Genomic DNA, 18,832 nt, shown 5'->3' with positions numbered 1-18,832 from the left:
TGGAACACCATGTTACCATGGAGCTGCCAAGCTTAGGAGTCCATTTTGGATAAACTTTTATCCATATCAATTTATATGATTTTTGGCATTGATATGTTGGTGGCGGGAAGGCTGAAAGCACACTCACTGAACCTCTTTAGGATCCGCCCCTTTCTTTCAATTTTCGCCTAAATTGACATACCCAAATCTAACTGCCTGTAGCTCAGGTCCTGAAGCAAAGACATGCATATTCTTGGTACCATTTGAAAGGAAACACTTTGACATTTGTGGAAATGTGAAAGGAATGTAGGAGAATAACACAATAGATCTGGTAAAAGATAACACATAGGAAAAAAAACAACCGTTCTTTTGTATTTTATTTGTACCATCATCTTTGAAATGCGAGAGAAAGGCCATAATGTATTATTCCAGCCCAGGTGCAATTTAGATTTTGGCCACTAGATGGCAGCAGTGTATGTGAAAAGGTTTAGACTGATCCAATGAACCATTGCATTTCTGTTCAACATTTTGTATCAAGACTGCCCAAATGTGCCTAATTTGTTTATTAATTTATGTTCAAAATTGTGCACTCTCCTCAAACAATAGCATGGTATTCTCTCACTCTAATAGCTAAGCTTTCTGCCAATATCAGATGTGTCTATGTCCTGGGAAATGTTATTGTTACTTACAACCTCATGCTAATCGCATTAGCCTACATTAGCTCAACCGTCCTGTGGACGGGACACCGATCCCGAAGAAGTTTAAAACTATAAAGCACTCCCTTTCCTCTTACAAGGAAATGAAACAGACTTCATACTACAACGTAGCGCCCTACCGATGTAGGATCTTAATTTGATCACTCTTTTGTTGCTGATAATTATCCTGCACAGCAGGGAATGCAAACTTGAAGTGTATTTGGCTTCTAAAGTTTGTAATTTGGACATTGATTTCAGAATTTATTTGCCCTGACGAAAAATGTATCAACCCCTAAAAGAAATCCCTTAATTATAATCCACATCATAATTCAACTTTCCTGTTGCTGTAGGATTATTTTCCTGCCATAGCAAATTGGCTCAAATTAAGATCCTACATCTGTATGTGGCTGTTACAATGAATGCGCAACACATTTCATGGTGTTGTCAGTGCCCCTTGGACCTGTTTATATCCCTGTAGTCAGGCAGTAACACTTAATGGCAAGTCATAAATATATTGTAGGGCAAATAAAGTGTGGCCATTTCAATATTCCCTTTATTGAGGAAATCAGTCGGTCAAGCAGGTGCTGTGGACGGTACTTACTGTAGCAGGGGGTAGAAAAGTAGGGACAATCACCATCCAATATGGGGGCTATACGTTTTATGTGGATGTTACTCCTCTCAGGCTCTCTATGTGTTCATGTTGTCACGGGCATCCCCATCAGTGAGTAAAGTTTGTTTGTGGCTATATTTTGAAGATTGGTATGATATCAATACGGTACATGGTTTGGGGAATACTGTATACAGTAGATTAATAGAAAACGGTTAAGATCAATTAGAAATGTTAAATCGGTAATTGATTTGCCTTTGTATTTTGCTAAATGTATGTTCTTATATTATTTTACACATATAAGCTATTTATTATTTTATTATTATGTATTTTTGACACTTCATTTAGACGTTAGTAAACAGGAGGGGGAGACAGGCAAGTTGGAGTAACAGTAGGAAGGGTAAATGCGGGGAATGAACCGGTAGGGAGAGGCATATATGTGGCTGGATCCGAGAGCGATGCCATTAGACCATGACGCATAGATTTTTGTTGCCTAATTACAGTGGCAATTTTAGCATGTCAATCTTGGTAGGGCAGACCCCCCCCCAAAAAAATTGGGGGGGAGATGCATGCCAGCAAAGCCACTACACAACACTAAACAATTTTGTCCTCAAACTTTGTCATCAAAGTCTGGCATTCTCTGGATTTATGGTGCTTTCAAGACAACTGGGAACTCGGAAAAAAACAAGGTTGAATCATGACGTCAGTGATCTTCAGGTTGGATCTTTACAAAGAGGCCTGAGTTCCCGACATGGAATTCCGAATTGAATGACCGTTAAAAACGTATTTTTCCCAGTAGGAGCTCATTTTTTCCCAAGGTCCCAGTTGTCTTGAACTCACTGAAGTCTGAGATTTCCGAGTTTACAGTTGTTTTGAACATGGCAGAGGTCATGCTGGATTAACAGCATAGACAATGTTTTCAACCTTTTATGGCCCATGGTGTTGAATGTTTATCCTTTTAAGCTTGGAAAAGAGACCCTTAAACCCAGACTTGGACCACACACCCACCACTGAATAGCAGGCTAGTGATTGCTTTACAACGCTTGCAGTTCGCTACTGATTCCTTCCAAACCACTCATTGTTGAATTTGCGATTTCCAACTTGTTGTGTAATGTTTATGTCCAATGGCCAATGAGCACCAATACGTTTTATCTATAATTTCTCTCCATTATTTATCTTCATATGACAAGGGTTGAAAAGGATTTGCCAGTAGATTGTCAACGTGATTCATGATGATGACTGCTTGTCTAGTTTGCTAGCTAAGATTTTGAAAGTATGATGTTGACATGATCAGTCCCAACAAATCTACGGTAGATATAATGATTTTATCTGTGGCCAATGACCTTGAGACTTCTTGGATGGGCACTTCTAATGTAACTTTATGGCAGCACCCAAGGGGCTTGAATTTTTGAGTTCTCCCCGTAGATTTTGCAGGGATATAGTGTCCCCATGAGTGACAGAACACTGAGCCAATCACGGTGTAACTAGAGAACATTACCAACCCCTATGCTCCGTATTTTCTGCTGGCTGCCCCACCACCACAGAAAGCACTGAGCTAGGCTGAAACACCTGCATTAAGGAGCTGCCTTATTCAAAAAAAAGCAAAAAAGAGACCATGTTTGTATGCGGCTTTATTAACTCAATGATTTTTTTAAATATTTGTTTACATTGTTTGCAAACTGATGTGACACATTAATGTCAAAATAACATGCAAAACAGGCAATACAGGAGATATTGACACAACTCAAAAATAATTCACCAGAATTCTGATTAGAGATTGTAATTTGCCATTTCATGATGCTAAAGATCCACATAAACAATACCATGTTTGCCCTAATGTTTATTTCTAGGTACATCAGTGAACTGTGCTGAAGGGTCAGACCTAACACTGGGAACTGTGGATGAGGAATATGAGGGTAATCAATGCAGTCATTCATTGCAGTCATCCATGCCATATCCATTCAAGTATTATATTTGTTCATGAGTCACCAAACCAATTTGTCTTACTGGTATTTCTCTTAATAAACGATTACACAGGAAAAGAGAGATGCCTGGATGAGGGGAGAAAATTAGATTTATAGAACGGATTGTCTTTTTTGTAACAACCTTTGTTACAATATATTGACTGTAATGGGGGAAACATTCAACAACATTCAAAACAAATTGCTGGTACTATACATCACCAAAATGAATATTTGCCTCCCCCTGATGCTACAACAGGGGAAGTGGAAGTCCTCAACGAGATCCCCGTGGGTAATACCGTGAGGCTTGCGGCGGATGCCTTTCCAGAACACATCCATTTTCTTGAGTTAGTTTACACCCCTGGGAGTACAAATGCAACAGTCCGTACGAAGATGGCGCTGGACGCAGATCTGTTACCACAGGTGAGATGGTTCTGGTTGCTCTACAATGTCTAGCTCTGGTCCAGGGTGTTGGTGCGCGTGCCTCTGCTAAACTCCTACAGTAGAGGAATGCGCAGTAGCGCTCTGGATCAGAGCTATACAACGTCATTCATGGTCTAGTATGGTTCACTTTAGGTCTTAGCTTTTTTTATTGACAAAATGGGTGAAGGCTAATTCCTGATGATCATGCTGCAAAGGGCTTTGAACTTTACAATTATCCCCCCCCTATCCCCCCCCCCTCTCTCTCTTGTAGGTTGGCGGGCAACTTTGGTATTCTGTTGTGTGTGTGAATGGCGGGGTAAGTAAAATTGAAAGATTATAAACTACAATGGTTAGTATGTATGCTGTAACGGTATATGATGGATTGTAACAATATATTGTATTGTATGAGAAGTGCATTTTGTTGCCATAACAACTGTTATCACTTCAGCTAGAAAATAAACGAAAACTTATCCTCACCGACCTAAATGACAACGCTCCAATATTTGAGCAAAAGGTGTACATGAAAACGATATCTGAGGTAAGAGTACATCAGTCAACAGAAGACGAGTTGGCAAAAACATAATACTCCTGTCTTACACCTTGCAATACAATGGAGAGCATGAGCCCCTACGGGTTGTTTACGTGTTTAACCACCATGTGTTTTATCTCTCCAGATTCAGGCAGTGAATACTGAGGTGATCAGAGTGAAAGCAGTGGATGCCGATATCAGCATAAACAACAACAGAATTACATACCGCATATTGGTGAGTTACACATGGGCCTGTATTCACCAAGAGTCTCAGAGCAGAAGTGCTGATATAGGATCAGTTTAGTCTTTTAGATAATAATAAATAAGAAGGGAGACCTGATCCTAGATCAGCAGTCCTACTCTGAGACGCCTGATACACTTATAAAAAAGTATAGACCAGGACCTGAATGTAACAGCAGTGGTTCTATGACCACACTTGAGCTACATTACCTCCCTTAGCTTAGAGGGATGGACAGGAGATCCAGGTTCGAATCTTTTTGGTCACATAAGTTAGTCACAGCGACGTGATCAATATGTCACATTCACCAAAGTAAACAGCTAGTCTAAACTGTCCATAGAACTGTCTTACAAAAATATATACAGCTATGTAAGTCTATAATCTATAGCAGGTATTGGATAACCCAATGGAAATTATGACAATAGATTCATCTGATTCTTCCTCTGATACTGTTCCACAATGACTTGGTCTTCCACCTTATTTAAGGACCCAGCACCCGCTGAATTTGCGGTCCGCAACGATGGGGCTGTACTGCTGAAGAGACCTCTGAACTACAACATCGCCCAAAACTACAAATTCACAGTTGAGGCGCAGGTAGGTGATCTCACCATATCACACCCTACCCCATTGGTCCATAAATGGATATCCATGTTTATCTATTAATATTGCTTCTGGGATCCTTCTTTTTAGGATAATGGTGATCTCTTCGACACAGCAGACGTTCTTCTTGACATTACGGACTTTGATAATCTGAATCCCTATTTCAATCACAGCCTTTACCAGGCTACCATACAGGAAGACCAAGTGAGTGTCATCATACCCATCAGACTACAAAATGTCATATGTCTCCTTAATAAAGCTACTGTGTTGCTATGGCTGTGATGTCTATTTAATACATCATCTCCTCTTTAGACAGGGCCTTTCCTCACCATCCAGCCAGAGGGCATAAAAGCACAAGATGGAGACACTGGCATTAATGTTACTATAGTCTACAGCATCAGTTCAGGTAATCTACTTAGGCTTGGACTACAACTCCCATCAGTCTTAAGAAAACAAATTGATATGAAACAAGTACACTATATATACAAAAGTATGTGGACACCCCTTCAAATTAGTCGAATCGCCTATTTCAGCCATACCCGTCGCTGAGAGGTGTATAAACTCAAGCACACCACCATGCAATCTCCATAGACAAACATTGCCAGTAGAATGGCCTTACTGAAGAGCTCAGTGACTTACAACATGGCACCCTCATAGGATGCCACCTTTCCAACAAGACAGTTTGTCCAGTTTCTGCCCTGCTACTGTAGAGCTGCCCCGGTCAACTGTAAGTGCTGTTATTGTGAAGTGGAAACATCTAGGAGCAACAACGGCTCAGGCGCAAAGTGGTAGGCCACACAAGCTCACAGAACGGGATTGCCGAGTAATTCATTCTCTGGAATGAATTACACTTCACCATTGGGCAGTCCGGCGGACAAATCTGGGTTTGGCGGATGCCAGGACAACGCTACCTGCCTCAATGCATAGTGCCAACTGTAAAGTTTGGTGGAGAAGAAATAATGGTCTGAGGCGGTCTTTCATGGTTTGGGCTAGGCCCGTTAGTTCCAGTGAAGGGAAATCTTAACGCTACAGCATACAATTACATTTTAGACGATTCTGTGCTTCCAACTTTGTGGCAACAATTTGGGGAAGGCCCTTTCCTGTTTCAGCATGACAATGCTCCCGTGCACAAAGTGAGGTCCATACATAAATGGTTTGTCGATATCGATGTGGAAGAACTTGACTGGTCTGCACAGAGCCCTGACTTCAACTCCATTGAACACTTTTGGGTTGAATTGAAAACGCAGACTGCGAGCCAGGCCCAACCTCACTAATGCTCTTGTGGCTGAATGGAAGCATGTCCCCGCAGCAATGTTCCAACATCTAGTGGAAAGCCTTCCCAGAAGAGTGGAGGAGGTTATAGCAGCAAAGGGGGGACCAACTCCATATTAATGCCCATGATTTTGTAGTGAGATGTTCGACGAGCAAGTGTCCACATACATTTGGTCACAGAGTGTATCTTTGCATATGGAAAGCATCAGAATATCATATTTGCATGAAAATGCATGTATGAGGAAATTTTTTGGGTTCTGTTCACATTGTGGTGGAATGTTGTTGTGTGACTTTACCTCAGTATCGCCAAGCAAGTATCTCAGTAACTTCAACATCGACACAAACAGTGGAGTCATCTCTGTGGTGACTGGGCTGGACAGAGAGGAGATACCCACAGTCACTGTCAATATCAAGGTATTGGGAATTGTAGCTATAGCATTCTAGCGTTTTACGACTACTCTAAGTAAAACCGTACTTCTCTCAGTTCATCGTCACTGTAGATTTATTCACAATCATAAGTGCATTAAGACAGTTAACATGGTATGGGCATTAGGAGGGCTGGTGACCATTGTATACATCCCAAGTTGCAGATGTCAAATATCAACATCTATCACTTCCTTCCAGGCATCTCAGCAGGATGACAGCCTAAAGACCGCTGACGCTTTGGTGTCTGTTACAATCGAGGACGTTAATGACAACGCTCCAGAGTTTGACAAAGCCAGCTACTCTGTCGCAATATTGGAGAACTCTCAAAAAGACACAGTTGTTTTCAGAGTCACAATCACTGACCTGGACAAGGTAGGTACAGTGGCTTAGAGGTTCATTACACATAAAAAAAATGGGTGATGGATTTACAAAAAAAGAGATGCGATGTCAATAAGTGCATATATCAAAACAGTTTACACGTTTGTATCTTGAGTTGTGTCTGTTTCTACATGAGCCAAATCATTTGTCACGCTAAAACTTCATTTTTTTCCCCTCCCAATTGGACATGAAACCATTTTGTCTTTGTCTCAGGGTGGATTTGTGGGAACGTTACAGATCCTTCCGGAGTCTGTACCTTTCTCTATACTCTTGGATGGAACTGTCATAGTGAAGAGTTCAGCTGACCTGGACAGGGAGACTGTTGGAAACTTCATCTTTCAGGTCAGACCCTCTGAAACATAACAGTACTCAGACCTACAACTTTTATCCATTTAGCAGCAGACAATCACACTAACTAATAAATCAGCAACGAACCTGTAAATATGTCTAAAAAGGTGCAAACTCCAGGTCTAATGGCACTTGGCAGTGTCCTGTACCATCTAATAAAACATGTCTTATCAAGAAGTCTGTCACAATGGGGAGTGCAGACGTCAGTTGATATGCTGTTTAACACCTTCCCATATCTTCCCTTACATCCAATATGAAGATTGAAGCACGGGAAAATGACCCACCTAACCACGTTGTGTTGGCTGATGTGAACGTCACCCTCCTGGATGAGAATGACAACAGTCCTCAATTTAAGAGCTCCATGTACGAGGGCAAGGTCTTCAAGAACCAAACAGTGGGGATGTTGGTTACCCAGGTGAGATGGTTTCTAACCTTGAACCTCAATTCGTCACTGTGTTTGTTAAAGAGTTTTGTCAGAGCCATTTACAATGTGGGAAACATATGATAGCCATAGTAACACGATTGTAAAAAGAAAACAATGGTATTGCTTTGTCACCACACCATGCGATTGGTAGGTTGAAGCAGCAGACCTGGATGCTGGTGCTAATGGACAGGTGAAGTACTCAATAGAGTTTGGGAACCTGGAAGGATATTTCTCCATCGATGAAAATACAGGCGAGATAAAGCTGGAAAAAAACATTCCTCTGGAGGAGAACAAGGTCCTTCAGTTCCCTCTCTATGTGGCAGCAAGAGACGGTGAGTCTAGGTACACTCTCTGTATAGAGAACTTGAAGGTAGTGTCATGTAAACAATTTTGTGGAGCGCATTGTAGTGCGGAATTAATCTGAACGTAAAGTTAAGATATGTGAAAGAACTCAAGCAATCATACCATAGTCTAGTAACCATAGTATATATACACTGTAGACTAAAATAATATGAGAGGAATAGTGTATATCTACAGGAGGCTAGTCAGTCAACAGCTGGAGGTTTGGTTATGGGTTCCCAAAGAAATTGTAACCCAAAGTGACTGTTCTCCTCCTGTCCTGTAGGTGGCATAATATCTCGTTCCTCCTCGGTGCTAGTGAAGATCCAGGCACCTGGAGATTCCAAACCCCAGTTCCTCTTGAACACTTACCATGGGAGGATAGAGGAAGAGATGGATCCAGGGACGATGATTGTCAAGGTGAACTTCCCCAGAACCGCTAAATTCTACTTCATCTGAAAAAAAAACAACCAGATTGATCCTATAACATTTTTGTCACCCCATATACAGGTGACATTCATAGCAGTAACAACAGTAGCTCCCGTGACACTTCAGGTCCTGACAGACGCCAACCAGTTCGCCATTGACTCCAAAGGCGTTTTCACCTCTAAGGTCAAACTGGACTATGAGACCCAAAAGAACTACTCAGTCCAGATCTCAATCTCGGATGGCACCAGTAGCGATGAGGCAACCGTTGTGGTGGAAGTGATAGACATCAATGACAACAGCCCTGTGTTTGGCGCCAGCTCTGTGACACAACTGGTCCCGGAGGATACGGAGGTAGGGGCCAACCTCACTGCCATTACAGCCACGGACGCGGACGACGGCTTCAACAGGGAGCTCCGCTACGCCCTCCGTGGAGGTGAGGGGAAGTTCGCTATCGATCCCAAAATAGGGATGGTGTCCCTGGCTGGGGTGCTGGACAGAGAGACCAAAGCAGAGTTCAGCCTGGAGGTGGTGGCTCAGGACCAAGGTCGTCCAGCTCTCTCCGCAACCGCCACCCTGCTCATTCAAGTATCTGATATCAACGACAATGTTCCAAGTTTCTCCAAGACGGAATATGAGGTTGAGGTCTTAGAAACAGAGTCTGTGGGAACGACACTGGTCACCCTAGAAGCAGTGGATCTTGACGAAGGCACAAATGGTACAGTGACCTATAGTATATTTCAGCAAGACCCTCCCTCGACCGTGGCGTTCTTCCAGTTGGACTCTTCCACTGGGGAACTGCGGCTGGCTCAGGCCTTGGACTATGGAGCAGTGAAGGTGTACAACCTAATGGTACAGGCTGCAGATGGGGGGACCCCGTCCCTCGTTGGGAATGGATCAGTGGTGGTGTGGGTGAAAGATGTGAACAACAACCCGCCTCAGTTCAGTGCAGAGCGCTACGATGTCGCCGTCTCTGAGAACCTGGCCAGTGGAGCGGCTATCGTGACCCTGGAGGTCACCGACGAGGATGAGGTCAGAGAAATGAGACTGTCATTATCATCATGAGATCGATTATATTTTGTTATGATATAAACAATATCTATAACATTACCATCTACATTGAGATCAGTGATATATCTACACGATATGAAAAATATTGACTACTGTATATCGATTACGGTATAACAATGACGATATATCAACTACTATATATATATATATATATCAAAGCAAATATATACAGTACCAGTCAACATTTTGGACACCTTCTCATTCAAGGGTTTTTCTTTATTTTTACTATTTTCTGCATTGCATAATAATAGTGAAGACATCAAAACAATGAAATGACATGTATGGAATCATGTAGGAACAAAAAAGTGTTAATCAGATCAAAATATATTTTATATTTCAGATTCTTTAAAGTAGCCACCCTTTGCCTTGATGACAGCTTTGCACATTCTTGGCATTCTCTCAACCAGCTTCATCTGGAATGCTTTTCCAACAGTCTTGAAGGAGTTCCCACATGTGCTGAGCACTTGTTGGCTGCTTTTCCTTCAATCTGCGGTCCAACTCATCCCAAGCCATCTCATGAAGCAGGCAGGTAGCCTAGTGGTTAGAGCGTTGGACTAGTAACCACAAGGTTGCAAGATCAAATCCCCGAGCTGACAAGGTAAAAGTCTGTCGTTCTGCCCCTGAACAAGGCAGTTAACCCACTGTTCCTAGGCCGTCATTGTAAACAATAATTTTTTCTTAACTGACTTGCCTAGTTAAATAAAGGTTACATTTTAAAAAATTGGGTTGAGGTCAGGTGATTGTGGAGGCCAGGTTATCTGATGAGGCACTCCATCATTCTCCTTCTTGGTCAAATAGCCCTTATACAGCCTGGAGGTGTGTTGGGTCATTGTCCTGTTGAAAAACAAATAATCCCACTAAGCACAAACCAGATGGGATGGCGTATCGCTACAGAATGCTGTAGCAATATGCTGGTTAAGTGTGTCTTGAATTCTAAATAAATCACAGACACTGTCAGCAGGAACCACCCCCACACCATCACACCTCCTCCTCCATGCTCCACAGTGAGATCCACACATGCAGAGCTCATCCGTTCGCCTCCGCTGCATCTCACAAAGACACGGTGGTTGGAACCAAAAATCTCAAATTTGGACTCATCAGATCAAATGACAGATTTCCACCGGTCTAATGTCCATTGCTCGTGTTTCTTGGACCATTGGTGTCCTTTAGTAGTGGTTTCTTTGCAGCAATTCGACCATGAAGGCCTGATACACGCAGTCTCCTCTGAGCAGTTGATGTTGAGATGTGTCTGTTACTTGAACTCTGTGAAGCATTTATTTGGGCTGCAATCTGAGGTGCAGCTAACTCTAATGAATTTATCCTCTGCAGCGGAGGTAACTCTGGGTCTTCCTTTCCTGTGGCAGTCCTCATGAGAGCCAGTTTCATCATAGCGCTTGATGGTTTTTGAGACTGCACTTGAAGAAACTTTCAAAGTTATTGAAATTTTCCAGATTGACTGACCATGTCTTAAAGTGACTATTTTTTTAAGTAATGATGGACTGTTGTTTCTCTTTGCTTAATTGAGCTGTTCTTGCCATAATATGGACCTGGTCTTATACCAAATATGGCCATCTTCTGTATACCACCCCTACATTGTCACAACACAACTGATTGTCTCAAACGCATTAGGAAGGAAATAAATTCCACAAATTAACAAGGCACACCTGTTAATTGAAATGCATTCCAGGTGGCTACGTCATGAAGCTGGTTGACAGAATGCCAAGAGTGTGCAAAGCTGGCCTCAAGGCAAAGGGTGGCTACTTTGAAGAATCTCAAATATATTTAGATTTGTTTAAAAATGTTTTGCTTACTACATGATTCCATGTGTTATTTCATAGTTTTGATGTCTACATTATTAATCTACAATGTAGAAAATAGTAAAAAATACCCCAAAACCCTGGAATGAGTAGGTGTGTCCAAACTTTTGACTGGTACTGTATATCGATGACAATACATAATGGCGAGATATAATGGTGTATTTCATGACGATATCAACAATCTGAAGATATGTCAATACATCCATCCCACTAATACATTTATGACTAATGTTGGAATGATAAACTGACACCATGATCTCTGTGTTTTCCTTTTAGGGTGGATTCTCGAATGGTCACTTCATATTTACCAGTGATACCTTCAACATAAACAAACAAGGTGTTGTGTCCCTGAAGAATGACATCACCTTGGACAGAGAGACAGAAGATAACTATGTTTTACAGGTATACTACGTCATGTCAATCTACATGTGCTGCATTTCTCAGAAGGTCTACACCCAAATATAAGCCCCAATAACAGTTAGGTATACTTCCATAAATGTAATCTATGTAGAGGGGGGAAACTTTTCCATATCTTAACGATGGGCAAGGACGCAACTGGAGGACAATCTATCTCTTCCTATCACCCGGACCTCAACCCCACCCAGACACCAAAGTGAACATTGTGTTTGCTCATGTTGTTAAGTCATATCGGTGATAAAAATGTACGACGTGGATAGGCAAATGCAGGCTGATAATTTGACTTAAGATGCTCAGCGAGTCCATGACGGTCAACAATGTTACACGTTGGGAGTCAACAGTTTCAAGGAAGTTACATGTTAAGGGCTGTCAACTACGTCACCTGTTAAGATCTTAACCCTCTCACTGTGTTCAGGTGGTGGCGGTGGACAAAGGTGGCCTGAACGCCACAGCCCAGCTCAACATCACCGTTTTGGACTACAATGACAACACACCCCAGTTCCCTACTCTTCCAGACCCCATCCCTTTCCCTGAGGGGGAGTACTCTGACAAGTCTCCAGGAGAGGTGTACCATATCCTGGCCACAGACTCAGATCTCGGCTCCAACGGAGAAGTCACCATCACCATCTCCTCATCTGCCACGCTATTTCGCTTCAGAGAGGTGAGTCCAAACAAATAATGAAGCTTCCGGTGAACCTTCTTTACATAATGCATTTTGTTAGATGAGAATTTGGATCAAGTACCAGGTTCGTTTACTGAGGTGTCAATAATTTTGATTAAGAAATGACCAAACACTACAAACAAAAAAAGCAGACGCTTTTGATGACCTCATCATTGGCAAACCATGTTTCTTCTCAGGACATTTCATCTCAGTATACACGCTTAATCATGAGCAATGTTGTTAGGGTAACACTGTGTATTTACACTGTGCTGAAGGATGGGATGCTACTGGTTGTGGGTCCTCTGGATCGGGAGACCAAGGACATCTATGAGCTGGTCATTGTGGCCACGGACAAGGGGACACCACAGAGACAGGTACTATATACAAAACACAGTGGCCTAATTTATAGGGACCCTTCACCCTGAAATCAGTACGACATTACCATAGCAGTACCATATCATAACACTATAAACCACAACACACAATATCAAAGTTCTGTGCAGCCTACCTTCTTACACAAAGTTGGTTTCAACGATTCCAACCCCGCTTCACCAGAACATGACCAGCATCAGAGTGAGCGTGACAGATGTTAATGACAACACGCCGGTGTTCAGTGCCAGTACGTACACTAAGAGCATCCTGGTGAAGGACGCCAAGGTGGGGGACGCGCTGTTGACCCTCTTTGCCACAGACAAGGACATGGGCCTGAACGCTCTCGTCACCTACAGGTTAGCCGTGCACTGCTGTCCAACTCACACACACCTCTTTTGAACTTTCTACTCCCAGTCGTAGAGCCGATACTGTAGAGATGAGTTTCAAGTCCAAATTAAGGAATAAAATAGGCCTAAATGGATCCTTAACGATATTGAAGAAATGTGTCTGTATTTACACCGAGTTATGCGCCAAATGCTCCTCCTCTGGCTATCTAGTTTCTCCTCAGGCGCCTCCCCTCGCTTGGCCCTGAATGGTAGCACAGGAGAGGTGACCGTGGCCTCTGACCTTTCTGATGTCACGGAGGACACACTGCTTGAACTCACTGCAATGGCAAAGGACAGCGGGCTGCCTCCTCTGAACTCCACAGGTCAGGGATCGAGCATAGCAAGTGGACTTGTGTTTGTCTCTGTGTTTTTGTAACGTTGAGTTAGAGTGTATTATTTCGTATGTTAGTCTGAATAATGATGGATACTAAATCTGTGTGTGTTTTCTGTCTTTTCCCCTCACAGCCAATGTCCAGGTCTTCCTGATGACTGTCAGCCTTGGAGTGGACGTGGCCTTTGAGAGCTCCTCCTACAACTTCAGCGTTCCGGAGAACGAACCAAAGGGGAGACCCGTGGGGACAGTGAAGGCATCCCCAGGGAGCCCCGTGTTTGTGGTCACTTACCTCCTGACCACGCACACAGACCTGTTCTCCGTCGATGCCCTGGGAGCCCTCACCACCAAAGAGCCACTGGACAAAGAGACTGAGGAGTGGTACATCCTGGAGGTGGAGGCAGTAGACTCCAGGACTCCCCCTACTTCTGCCGTCGCAATGGTATGACCCATCCTGGTACCTGGCGACCAGAATTAGAGGAAGTTCTAGAGGTGTTGCTTAGCTGAAAAGATCTCATCATATGGGGGAACAGATTTCGAATCACAAGTAGTCTTTCGTCCCTCACTCTCTTCCCTCACTCTTCCTCTCAGGTCAGGGTGCAGGTGGAAGATGTGAACGAGGCCCCAGAGTTCAAGGAAAAGACTTATGAAGCCAAGATCTTCAGCATTGCCCCATACAAATACCCTGTGGTCCAAGTTCTGGTAAGGGATGCAAAAGTGAACAGCGGGAAACCCCTACATCCCTGGTGCCATGTCAAAGTTGACATACGTTTTCTCATCCAGCTCCTCCATCCTACCCCCCCACTCTTTGCCCCTCTCCCCAGGCCACAGACCCAGACAGTGGTGACAGCGGTCGTCTGGACTACAGTCTGACGGAGTCCAGCTCGTCTTTCGACGTGGACCGTTCCACGGGCCAGGTGTACGTGGTGTCAGCGGTGGGATTAGAAGGAAAGACAACCGCCGTCCTGGTGAAGGCCACAGATCCTAAAGGACTCCATGCTACAACCAGGGTGGAGGTGAGTGGTGACAACAGTGTACAGTACATATGGTAACACACATGACTTAACTCACTTGCAACAGTAGTTACAGTATGCCGCTCTATTCTGCCCCCAGGTGGACGTGCAGGGAAGTGCCAGTAATGATGTCGTAGTCATCTCCCTCAACCAGGCCACCAATGTTGTGGAGAAGAAGGTCCCTGAGATGGAAGAGTAAGATATTAGAACTGATCATATTTTTGTACCACACAATATGGACCACACAAAAGTGTGGGGCTGTTAGACGGGGTCCTTTTGCCCACTTTCAATACTCTATTGCTCTTGCTCCGTCTTTCTCATATGTCTCTCGTTCTCTGTGTCTCTTAGGTCTTTAGGGCGAGTTCTGGGCTGGACCGTGAAGGTCATAGAGATTTCCAGCACCAACAGAGAAGCTGTTGCATCCCGGGAATCTGGGGGCGCCGCCAAGACGTACGTCAGCTTCATTGCCGTGGACGGCGGGGAAGTCATCCCTGCCGAAGACGTCAAAAAGTAAGACCAATGTGTTGTCGAAAATCACTTCATCCACAACAAAGCAGCCCATCCTATAATGAGAAAATCAAAGCCATTGTTGATTAAAGTTTAACTTTGAGGGTGGTGTGTCTGGGGTTGGTCTCATTAAGGGAATTTTTTTGAACATTCTTTAGTAGTTGACATAGACATACAGTGACTGGACGCAACATTGCCTCCACAATGTTCTATTCGGCACGATGAACATCCATGTCTGTTCTACACGATACAAATCTGTCTGAAAAATCTGTAATGTGACGTTGCATTCTCGAGAATAAGCCCCTAATGGCCGTTCTCTGATGCCGCCCACAGCAAGCTGCAGAGCGAGGCGGGCACGGTGAAGGCGGAGCTAGAGAAGGTGTTTGGGGCGGGGCTGGAGCATGTGGTGGAGGAGGAGTCAGCCGACCCCGCCTCTGACCAGGTCATAGTAATTGTCCTGGGGGTCCTGTTCGGCCTGAGCCTGCTGGGATTGGTGGCGATGGTGACGTTCACTGTTATCAAGTGAGTAGCTTATTCATGTTTGCTTAGTGTTTGTTATTAACATTAAGTTAAGATTAGCAAGAAATTACTTATGATAATTAATCTAGCCCTTGCCACTAGCCATATTTGCAATTATGACCCCCTTATCCCTAAAATGACTACGATACAAATTATTCTAGGCTAACCACCGTTTCAACATCTCCATTTCTTTTCAGGTTCAGAAGGATGAAAGAACCCATAGAGGACTCCTGTAGGGAAAGCTTTGACATTGATAGGCGAAATGAATCTTACACGTAAAGTACTGTTGTTTGAATATGCAATACATATGACGTCTTAACTTTAGATTCATTTGTGACTGATTAAATGATGGGATGCAATTGAACGAGTAATATTTCAAATCAAAACTTTCTCATTTTTAGACAGCTACTATGCGAGTTCTTTCTCATCCGCCTTTTCTTCTGCTTTAGAAATAAAGATATGAAGGCATCCGCAACAGGCTCAGAACAGGTAAGAAGCCAGGCCAAACACAGGCCGTTCAAATATGCAGTGCGATTGTTGGTTAAGGGCGATGATCCATGCTGTTGTTTTTTAGGGGCCAAGGCCATGGAGAAAGAGTAAGACTTCACAGGAGGCAGTCCCAGATGGTGACAGCGACAACTCCTCTCTTTAAGTCCCACTGACAACTAAACACAAACAAGCCCACACAATGAATGTGTACCAGAGCAGTGAGACAGATGGAGCAACACTGCAATCAAGGAATGATTAGTTTACTCTGACTTATTGGTTGGCTATTGCACTAATGCTTTGACCGTCAATTGCTGGCTACAGTCTATGCTGCGCCCATATTAGGAGCATTTCTCTGTAAAACAAACAAAGTCCTTTGGCCAATAAATGTAAGAAAAAAGGCACTGATATGAATATGAACATTTTAGCACTAAGAATAGCACTTACTATTAATTATTTTATATGCTAATATATTGTTTGAGTGCTAATGGCTGTATATATTTCCTCTGTCACCAAACATACCTGAACCAACTTTTCACTGCATTTAGGTTTAACTAATAAAAAAGACATACCCTGGATAGAAAGTGTCTTATTATTTTTACTAACATTTTTCTATGCTAATGCTTAGACTCAAACCTTTGAAAATGGCTCGACCTTGAGACAACAGACTCATGTTCATTATGCACCAAACGGAAGAAAACAGATTGAAACGGGACTACCTGGACTTGTCCAATAAGACTCATTTTAGTTTTTTGTTGGATGCTCTAATGAACACTACCCAGATGTCAGCAAAAGGATCAGGATGATTAATGGATCAATATATTATTTTGGAGCCCCCAAATCTGTGCTATTGTACCATTACTATTGTAGGATCTGATGGATGGTGGGGTGTTTCCAAATACTTGTCCTGAAGACAAGGGCGTAACTTTTTGTTGGATATTGGAGGGGGTCAGGGTCAACACCCATCTAGGGGCGGTCCGGGGGCACGCCCCCCCGAAGGATTGTTTTAAAAAATAGCTGTGAAATGATTGTTTCTGGTGAATATATAAGGGAAAATACATAAACAACTGCCCTGATAATTTGTTCAATATACCCCAATCACAACTGACACACCAATATTTTTCTATATTACTTTAAACTGCCTTCTTACTCTTAACCTCTAGGGTATGTGGGACGAAATCGTCCCACCTAGTCAACAGCCAGTGGAATCGAGTGGCGCGATATTCAAATACCTTAGAAATGCTATTACTTCAATTTCTCAAACATGACTATTTTACACCATTTTAAAGACAAGACTCTCGTTAATCTAACCACATTGTCCGATTTCAGGCTTTACAACGAAAGCAAAACATTAGATTATGTCAGGTGAGTACCCAGCCAGAAATAATCACACACCCATTTTTCAAGCTAGCATATAATGTCACAAAAACCAAAACCACAGCTAAATGCAGCACTAACCTTTGATGATCTTCATCAGATGACACTCCTAGGACATTATGTTATACAATACATGCATGTTTTGTTCAATCAAGTTCATATTTATATCAAAAAACAGCTTTTTACATTAGCATGTGACGTTCAGAACTAGCAAACATACCAAAAACTTCCGGTGAATTCACTAAATTACTCACGATAAACGTTCAAAAAAACATACATTATTTTAAGAATTATAGGTACAGAACTCCTTTATGCAATCGTGGTGTCAGATTTTAAAATAGCTTTTCGGCAAAAGCACATTTTGCAATATTCTGAGTAGATAGCTCGCCATCACGGGCTAGCTAATTTGACACCCACCAAGTTTGGCACTCACCAAACTCAGATTTACTATAAGAAAAATTGGATTACCTTTGCTGTTCTTCGTCAGAATGCACTCCCAGGACTTCTACTTCATCCACAAATGTTGTTTTGGTTCCAAATAATCCATAGTTATGTTCAAATATCCTCTGTTTTGTTCTTGCGTTCAAGACACTATCCGAACGGTGACACGCGGACACGTATCGTGACAAAAAAAATTAAAATATTCCATTACCGTACTTCGAAGCATGTTAAACGCTGTTTAAAATACATTTTTATGCGATTTTTCTCGTAAAATAGCGATAATATTCCGACCGGGAGACGTCCTTTTCGTTCAAAGACTGAAAATGTAAAATGGCCTCTTCACGTGCACGCGCACACCCGTCTCATTGTTCTCAGATCGACCACTATCCAAATGCGCTACTGTTTTTCAGGCAGGGGCTGCAGTCATCATTCAACGTTCTGGCGCCTTCTGAGAGCCTATGGGAGCCTTAGAAAGTGTCACGTTACAGCAGAGATCCTCTGTTTTCGATAAAGAGAGTATAGAAGGCCAAGAAATGGTCAGAGAGGGCACTTCCTGTACAGAATCTTCTCAGGTTTTGGCCTGCCATATGAGTTCTGTTATACTCACAGACACCATTCAAACAGTTTTAGAAACTTTAAGGTGTTTTCTATCCAAATCAAACAATTATATGCATATTGTAGTTTCTGGGCAGTAGTAATAACCAGATTAAATCGGGTACGTTTTTTATCCGGATGTGAAAATACTGCCCTCTACCCTAGAGAGGTTAACAGTAAGTCACCACCACACCA

General features: G+C 42.8%; 1 protein-coding gene across 1 annotated transcript; it reads left to right on the top strand.

Annotated features, from left to right (window-relative positions):
* Positions 1-1,190: 1,190 nt before the first annotated feature.
* On the top strand, positions 1,191-16,645 carry LOC106564863 (protocadherin Fat 4). The gene is made up of 30 exons (XM_014131331.3): positions 1,191-1,395; positions 3,132-3,197; positions 3,502-3,665; positions 3,937-3,981; positions 4,114-4,203; positions 4,340-4,429; positions 4,919-5,026; positions 5,123-5,236; positions 5,345-5,438; positions 6,606-6,718; positions 6,929-7,102; positions 7,322-7,450; positions 7,716-7,871; positions 8,032-8,212; positions 8,506-8,639; positions 8,730-9,677; positions 11,810-11,935; positions 12,366-12,611; positions 12,887-12,985; positions 13,167-13,339; positions 13,541-13,692; positions 13,835-14,142; positions 14,292-14,402; positions 14,525-14,716; positions 14,814-14,908; positions 15,062-15,223; positions 15,554-15,742; positions 15,937-16,014; positions 16,189-16,228; positions 16,314-16,645. The coding sequence occupies exons 1-30, from the start codon at positions 1,317-1,319 to the stop codon at positions 16,389-16,391; spliced, it is 4,734 nt and encodes a 1,577-aa protein (XP_013986806.1). The 5' UTR covers positions 1,191-1,316; the 3' UTR covers positions 16,392-16,645.
* The last annotated feature ends 2,187 nt before the right edge of the window (positions 16,646-18,832 follow it).

The sequence above is a fragment of the Salmo salar genome, chromosome 12 (assembly GCF_965601325.2).
Source record: "Salmo salar chromosome 12, fSalSal1, whole genome shotgun sequence".
Classification (NCBI taxonomy): domain Eukaryota; kingdom Metazoa; phylum Chordata; class Actinopteri; order Salmoniformes; family Salmonidae; genus Salmo; species Salmo salar.
The sequence above is the reverse complement of the archived record's forward strand: the minus strand, read 5'-3'. Positions and strand labels throughout refer to the sequence as shown.

What these genes read in the sequence shown, in the direction of transcription:
- LOC106564863 (XM_014131331.3), top strand. Translation starts at nt 1,317, where the DNA reads ATGGGGGCTATACGTTTTATGTGGATGTTACTCCTCTCAGGCTCTCTA. An exon ending in ACATGAAAACGATATCTGAG is followed by an intron (nt 4,204 to 4,339) that starts GTAAGAGTACAT and finishes TTATCTCTCCAG; the next exon opens with ATTCAGGCAGTGAATACTGA. An exon ending in AGGGGACACCACAGAGACAG is followed by an intron (nt 12,986 to 13,166) that starts GTACTATATACA and finishes CCGCTTCACCAG; the next exon opens with AACATGACCAGCATCAGAGT.